Source organism: Saimiri boliviensis, chromosome 1 (assembly GCF_048565385.1).
Source record: "Saimiri boliviensis isolate mSaiBol1 chromosome 1, mSaiBol1.pri, whole genome shotgun sequence".
Classification (NCBI taxonomy): Eukaryota; Metazoa; Chordata; class Mammalia; order Primates; family Cebidae; genus Saimiri; species Saimiri boliviensis.
This window is the reverse complement of record NC_133449.1, coordinates 49,894,004-49,901,873: the sequence shown is the minus strand read 5'-3', so window position 1 is coordinate 49,901,873 and position 7,870 is coordinate 49,894,004. Positions and strand designations below refer to the sequence as shown.

Below are 7,870 nucleotides of genomic sequence, written 5' to 3'. Positions count from 1 at the left end.
GAAGCACTATGAATGTTTGTGGTCCTTGTGATTAAAATGTGGGGGTCATATAGGAAAAACAGCCTCCACATAATTTGCAACCATAGGTCCTACTTGTGTCTTCTGAAATTACACAGAACAAGCATATTGTTCTACTTGGCAAGCCTTTAGGTGCTTGAAGGGAGCTCCCTGTGCTTTGCTTTTTTCAGGATAATACCTCCCACATCTTAGCCTCTTCCCCTACAACCTGACCTTGGAACATTCTCTGTTCCTCAACGTCTGCAATTTTTACAAACCCTGATTGATGTATTGCATTTCTGTAAATATAGGCCCAGGCCAGTAGTTTATACCAAAATTGCAGAAATCTAAAGCCACTGTCTTTATCACTTGAATAGTCATAATGTCAATGTCCCTCAGCTTGTACATTCTTGAAGGAAGCATTTTATATTCCTTCTTTTACTACTGACTTGTGTTGGCTCAGCCTGGCTAAAGCTCCTCTTCTGTCATCCTACAAATGAGGAAGCAACAACTTCAGGCTGGAGAAACCTTCAAGAATGAGATGGAATTTAAGCTGCTCCCTTAAGAGTGGGCCTGTTTAGATGGGTGGAGAAGAGAGAGATAATCTTCCAGGGTGGAGAAATAGTTTCCACATTCTATACTCACTGGGTTTCTATTATGTGCCAAGCATTACACAATGTTCTGAGAGACAAACTGATATGGTCCTAACCTTAAGGTCATCCCAGGGGCCACAGACTCCAAGTTAAGGTACTACAATGCAGGGACACATTTTGAAGTGTCCTGGCATAAAACTGCCAGATCAGATAGCTGGGGAATCTCAACTCAGTAAAGACTTCTCGGAGGAGGTGACATCTTAGCAGGGTATTGAAAAATGAGAGATTTATCTAGGCAGAGAAGGTGGAGGGAGGGCCCAAAAGCAGAGGGAGCAACACGAGACTGTGTCTGGACCCATGGACAAAGAGTGTGAACAGGGTCTGAAACGCAGCCTGGGGCTCAGAGCTCATGTTCTTGGCAGCCCTGAGAGGCCTGGGGTAGGAGCTGTGCTGCCTGTTGCCTGAGGACTTCAGCTGAATCTGGGCTGGAGCTGCTGAGGCCCATAGAGGCAGCCCTGTATGTCCTGGCCAATTCCTTGTTAGTACTTCAGTGGACTATGAATCTACCATGCTGGTCCAACAGGTGAGGTGCAGGTGGAATACCTGGGGCTCAGATACGGGCTCCTCCTCTGGCTTCTGCTCCTATTCCCCAGGGTTTGGGTGGGGACACTGGAGTCCACTTCTGGCACATAGGACTAGAGGATCTCAACTTTGCAGAACCCGATGATTCAACAAATGTTGTATTATTAGCTTTTAAATAGAATATTTGGGTAAATGTAGGATAGTTGTTCATTGTGAGAAGGAAAATTTAAAAATTGGAGAAAACTGCAGTAATAAAACAAAGGCATTTGTTTCTCTTTCTCTGTGTATTAGTTATCTATTGCTGCTTAATAAGTTAGACCAAAACTGAGCAACTTAAAACAACAAACATTTATTATCTCACAGAGTCCCTAAGGGGCAGGAATCTGGAGCAGCTCAGCTGGGCAGCCTGCTCCAGCATCTCATGAGGCTGTAGCCAAGCTGTCACCTGAGCTGCAGTCACTGGAAGGCCTGACAGGCCTGGAGGATCTGCTTCTAGGTTCATTCCTGTGGCTGTGGGCAGGAGACTTCATTTTTTACCACGTAAGTCTAATTATAGGGCTGCTCACAGCATGGCAGCTAGCTTCCCCCAGAGCAAGTGAGCCAAAAGAGATTGGGGGTGGTGGGGGACAGAGAGAGAGAGAGACCTCAAGTAGAAGCTGCAACATCTTTTATAACCTAATCTTGGAAGTGGCATGCCATAACTTCTGTCATATTCTATTGGTCACAGAGACAACTCTGGTACATTGTGGGAGGGGACACACACAGGATGTGAACACAAGGAGACAGGGATCATTTTAGCAGTTGCATTAGTTATCTAGAGCTGTCATAACCCATTATCCTTGGTGGCTTAAAACAGCTGAAATTTATTCTTTCTTCGTTCAGGAAGCTAGAAGTCAGGAGGCTAAAGGCTCTAGGGAAGAATCTTTCTTTGCCTCTTCCAAGCTTCTGGTGGTTGCCACAGTCTTTGATGTTTCTTGGCTTGTGGCAGCATAACTCCAATCTCTGCCTTTGTCTTTACATAGTCTTCTTCCCCATGTCTCCTCTGTGTCTCTGTGTCCTTTCCTTTTTATAGAAGCACACTAGTCATATTGTATTTAAGTCTACCTTCAACTAGCATGACCTTGTCTTAACTAACTGCACCTGCAAAGACCTTGTCTCCAAATAAGGTCACAGACTGGATTCCAAGAAGGATATGAATTCAACTAGTACAGCAGCCCTCTTAGAGGCTGGACCTCATGCCTTGGAATCCAAGGGGCTGTGATCCTTACAGGAAAGAATTACCAGATGATTTGGTTCTTTGTTGCTAACCCAGGAGATTCCAGCCACACAAACTCATCACAGCTTTCTCCTCAGTGGCTTTGCTGAGATCTGTTTCCCGATCTCTACAACCAACCAGAACAGCAGAGCTTGATTCAATTTGAATTTAACTCTGGGGAAGTGGAGGCTGAGGACAATCAGAGATGATGTCTGCTCTGCTTACCTCAAGATTAAGTTCTTTTCTTACCACTATGCAAGCAACTGAGCTTCATTGTAGAAAAATTAGGAAATACAGATAAATTGAAAGAATAAAAAGAAAAATCACCTATGCTGCCACCACCCTGACATTGCTACAATTGAAGTAAACTCTTCCAAACTTTTTTCTGTGAAGAAATATATAAACAGGTATTTTAAAAAATTAAAATAGAGGGGCACAGTGGCTCACACCTGTAATCTCAGCACTTTGGGATGCCGAGGTGGGTGGATCACGAGGTTAGGAGTTCGAGACCAGCCTAACCAACATGGTGAAACCCCGTCTCTACTAACCTGCCTGTAATCCCAGCTACTCAGCAGGTTGAGGCAAGAGAATCACTTGAACCTGGGAGATAGAGGTTGCAGGGAGCCAAGATCACACCACTGCACTTCAGCCTGGGCAACAGAGTGAAACTCCATCTCAAAAAAGATTAAAATTAATTGCAATATATGCCACTTTGTAAGTTGCTCTTCTCATATGTCATGAGCACTTTTTCATGGAAATAGAGACCAGCATCTGGGATTTTTCTTGTACTTTAGGTTTTTTAAAAAGGATCGGCATGCCCTGCTCATCTTCTATCTTCTGAGCTGAAGCCCTTTCCTCTGACATCACCACCTCTTCATGCCCACAGCGAGAGGATGAGGGTAGAGAGAGAAAGGGTAGTGTATGACAGTGGCAGGATTATACGGAAGGGGGTGGGGCTGGGTCAAGGGCTGTGGGTCCCTAACTCTATGACCACCTCCCTCTCCCTCACAGGACTTCATGTGGAGAGCTAGTGACCCTATAAGGCTCAGCTGGGAATGGTTTGGCCTGCAGGGCTCAGGGTAACACTGGTCAGTTACCATTAAGCAGGAATGATTCCCATCACTCTCCCACCCCACCCCCGTAGAACTCTTATCATGTTATTCCTAGTTTGCCCCACGTGGTTTTTACAAAGTTCCACACCAGTAGCACCATCCAGCAAGGAGAGACTGTGGACTGAGTTCCAAATCTCAGATTTTACCCAAACAGGGAATCAGAAGAGAAGGTGGCTGTGTGCCCGGTGAGCCAAAGGTGAGGGTCTTCAGAGCAGAGAGAGTGGTCGTCCACCATGGGTCTCCTCCACTCACTCCTCGCCTGAGCTGGCTCTGCCCAGGGAGTTCTGGGGGGCAAGTTGCCCTAGTCACACTGCTGGAAGTAGAAGTCTGTGATAGGGGCATCCCAGCCAGCATTCTCGAGAAGCTGGGTGAGTCTGACAGGCTGGTCGGCTTCAGGCACCGTGCACAGGAACCAGCCTGGGTAGGCGGCTGACTCAAAGCTGGAGGTGAGCCCCAGGTCCCGTCGGTAGAAGGTGAAGCTCTTGGATTCCTTGGCACCAGCATAAAGCTCCATGATGTTCACTGGCTACCAGAGGAGGGCAGGGCAGGTGAGGGCAGAGGAGGAGGCAGGGGGAGGGCTGAGCAGGATCCTTAGGGAGGAGGCAGAGCTGCCATCAACAGAATCCCCGCCCCCAGGGTGTCCCACAGCACCAGGGATGTGGGCTGCCCAGCTTCAGTGGGCTTAGCATCTGTGGCTCAGTCCCCAGTGAGAATGCCCCAAGTCTCACCTCAAGTGTTAGAGTCGGCTCCTGCCCCGCCCCACAGGACAGGCACTGCCTCCCACCCTGGATGCCCAGGATAACGGGGGACAGGCTGGCATCCAGCCACCGATTGGGGACCACGCTGATCTCTTCACCTGTGGGAAGGAGGTCATAAGCAGGGCCGTGGATTCCCTTCCTTCCTTCCCTCCTTCTCCCCCTGTCCTGGGCTCTAGGGCACAGGACTGCTGTGAGACAGCCTGCCCCCAGGCTGGGCAGAAGGGAGGCCTTTCAGCAGCTGTCATGACATGGCCTCTCCTTTCCACTGGCCCAGAGTGGACATCAAGGCACAGAAGCACATTGTGCCACCTCCACCTCACCCTCTAATTCAAGGTCAAATCTTCAAGCCTCTACACCCCAAGGTAGATTCAATCCCGTGTTTTAACGCCCCTTGGCTCTCAGGCCCCTTTTCTGAAACCTGTTTTAATGAGCCCCCCTTTGGGGTTGTTTGAACAACTTTCTACACACTGTGAGGTCGCTGAGAGCAAAAGAGGATCTCATTTCTCTCTGTACATCCCCTCACCACCCACATACATCATCCACCTACATACACACCCAAATACACATACAGATACATGCATGCACACAGATACATGTACACACACCTGCTCACACATGCATACCCGCACACACACATGCATGGTTACACAGAGATACATACAAGCACACACATGCTCACACATATATGCCTGCATGCACACCTACATACACCATACACTTATGTCCTAGCTGAAGGATCTACCTGGCATCTGTGCTCAGCAAGGGTGCCCTGGGTGGGCATGTGTGAACTATTGTAGAGAGGGACCTGTTGCAATGCATAGGGCAGAGTGAGCAAGCAGAAGGTCCAACAATGCCACCTGTTCTCTGGGTCCCCTCACTTTGAGTGACTGAGAATCCTCAGAGAGCAGAGGGTACCCATGGTGGAGAGGCAGAAACCCACTCCCATGTGGGAACAAAAGGTATAGAGACCCTGCTTGAGTTCTCTCCTTGGCACTGGCTCCTAGGGAATGCGATGCTTGACATAAGCCTACCTGTAAGGGAATGACAAGACACGCCTCTTGGAAAATACTCCCTCTTCTGCATAGAAGCTTCAGGTGGCCCCAGAGCCTGTGTCTTCACTTTGCTGAGAGGTGTGGTATTTCATTTGCCTTTGCTTAGACCCTGGCTTGTGCTGCCCTAATGCCTGGGCTGTATAGGCCTGTGCTAAGCTTTATGACTATTCTAAGCCCTGTTCAGGCCCCCACCCCTCAGAGTGTATAAAGACCAAGGAAAGTGGGTCATGTTTTGTCACCAACCTTTAATGACCTTCCCTGCATGCAGCCCTCCAGCTAGAAGCTGGTTATTATGCAGATAAAGCACCTTCAATGCCGAGTCCTTCATTCTGAAACATCAGGAAGGGGTGAGGACTGTTTTAGGGGGAGGGTGGACACTGCAGCATGCCCTGGCTCCAGAGAACCCCCTGATCTCAGGCATTTTGTCTCCCTTTCTTCCTACTGTGCCAGAAGTAACAGCACAGCCTTCTCTCCCAGCCCTGCTGGCCTCATGCCCTACCAGGGGGATGACCCCACAGCCTCCCACTGGAGTTTGCTCCTTCACCCTATTCAACCTTTTATGTTTCAACCCATCTCCTATTGGAAGAGAAGCTGCATGGTGAGTCAGACTCTAGGTTTTTGCCCCCAGCTCTGCCTCAAATGCTGCTGAGTCACAGCAGACAACTCTCTTGCCCTCTCTGGGCCTGAGCCTCCCCATTGCTACACTAAGACGATGGGTTGGATAACACCCGGGCCTCTTCCAGATTAAAGTCTGATTCTTCAGTTCTTCAAGAAACATGTATTTCTATTTGACCATTTATTCCTTACTAAATAAGGAGTTTCTTTAAATTTAAATTTCTTTTATTTTACTTTTCAAAATTGTTTCTCATCTATGAACTTAGTTGATTTCCTGACATCCTATGAGGTGAAAGATGTATCCTAAAGTGGATTTCTCCAAATGCTACATGGAGGAAAATGATGAAGTGTAACAATTGGGTCAATACATGGCCAAACACAATTCAACAAGTTGCCTTATTTCAGAAAGTCTCAGAGTCACTCATATGCTGAGCCATGCTGTGGTTTTCTTAGGAGAGGATGTAGAAAGCAGCATTCCCTGCATTTACTTGATCAGAGAGCTCCTCTGTATAAAGTTTCTCCTTGTCGCTTCTACGGAACTTCTCTGATCAAGTCCCATAGAACGCATTGTGGGAAGTGCTTTATATTGACTGAGAGAAAGAACCACTCATCCCCTGTTGTAAAGTCCAGAGCATGGCAGACTATCTGGCTTAGCACATGCCAGTGGGTGGACAGATGACAGATGGTCATGGTTTTTGTTTTATTATTATCTCCAAAAAGCATCAAGAAGGTAGGGACACAGTGGGATGACATCAATTCATATGCTGAGTGGCAATGGCAGAACTCTGAGAGGGATCCTGGCTCTCATTCTCACCTTGGCTAGACTTGGCTGCAGCTCTAGACTGGGTGGTTCACTTCTCCCCCTCAGCATCAGGGAACCCTTGTGAGATGACCTATCCCAATCCTGCCCCTATTTGTAAAAGGCTGGGAAAACTTCTCTAAGAGCAGTGAGGTGCTGGTCACAACTTCCCAGTTGCAATGGCGGCCCCTCCCTTCTTCCCTCCTGCTCAAAGCTGGACAACGGGTCTACCCAGAACTCGCTTCCCCAGGAGGACACCACCAAACCAGGGCCTCATACACTCACCGGAAGCACAGCGCCCCACTCAGGACCATCTTGAGCTCCACAGGGTGTAGTAGACTCCCCTATTTTAGAATAAACAACAGAAAATCATGGAAAGAGAGGCTCAGCTGGCCAGGGTCTGGGTAGGAAGTAGCCGCACTGAGCCCCCCAGCATGTGAACAGCCTCCACAGAGCAGATTCTGGGTCTGGATTCAGGAGAGAGCTCCGGTCCCAACCAGTGCCCCAAAGCATACCTCAGAATGCTCCTTTCTCCTGGTGAAAGCTGTGGAGTCTGCCTGCTGCTCCAAGGATGCCTCAGCCTTTTAAGTCAGGCCTAGGGAGGAGCCCTGAAACTGCCAGGACCTGAGGAGGAGCAGGATTCCCAGCGTGATTTCGCACCACCCTAAGCCGCCAGAAACACTCGCTACTCATTATCTGTCATGGGCAGGGAAGGTTCTGGAGACAGTTTCCTTTCAGCAATTTTGAAGAACTTCCTTGAGGCTTTCTAGCTCTTTGTGAGCACTTAGCTTTTGTATCTCAGGGGCTTCCAGACCCTAAAAGTCAGGCCCATGGTCAAGGGAAGCACAGCCTTCTTTGCTCCCTGCCTTCCTCCCTTTCTTCCTTCTCTCTGTCTTGCATTCACTCACTCGCTCCCTCTTCCCCTTCTTTCTTCCCTTCCTCTTTTCCTCCTTTCCTTCTTTCCCTCCCCATTTCCTCCCCCCTCCCTCCTTTCCTTTCTTTCCTACCTTTTTCACTCCTTCCTTCACTCCCTCCCTTCTCTCTCCTTCCTTCCTCCGTCTTTCCTGCCTGCCATTGCCAGGCCTGCAGGAGATGCTGGAAGTGGTA

At 48.7% G+C, this 7,870-nt stretch overlaps 1 protein-coding gene across 1 annotated transcript; it reads right to left on the bottom strand.

Annotated features, from left to right (window-relative positions):
* Positions 1-1,505: 1,505 nt before the first annotated feature.
* Positions 1,506-7,331, bottom strand: IL36RN (interleukin 36 receptor antagonist). Its single transcript, XM_003942507.4, has 5 exons — positions 7,279-7,331; positions 7,049-7,107; positions 5,593-5,678; positions 4,268-4,395; positions 1,506-4,065 (listed from the first exon to the last, which is right to left on the bottom strand). The coding sequence occupies exons 2-5, from the start codon at positions 7,075-7,077 to the stop codon at positions 3,841-3,843; spliced, it is 468 nt and encodes a 155-aa protein (XP_003942556.1). The 5' UTR covers positions 7,078-7,107; positions 7,279-7,331; the 3' UTR covers positions 1,506-3,840.
* Positions 7,332-7,870: the final 539 nt, after the last annotated feature.

What these genes read in the sequence shown, in the direction of transcription:
- IL36RN (XM_003942507.4), bottom strand. Translation starts at nt 7,077, where the DNA reads ATGGTCCTGAGTGGGGCGCTGTGCTTCCG. An exon ending in TGCAGGGAAGGTCATTAAAG is followed by an intron (nt 4,396 to 5,592) that starts GTTGGTGACAAA and finishes TCCTTCCCACAG; the next exon opens with GTGAAGAGATCAGCGTGGTC. An exon ending in AGCCGACTCTAACACTTGAG is followed by an intron (nt 4,066 to 4,267) that starts GTGAGACTTGGG and finishes CTCCTCTGGTAG; the next exon opens with CCAGTGAACATCATGGAGCT.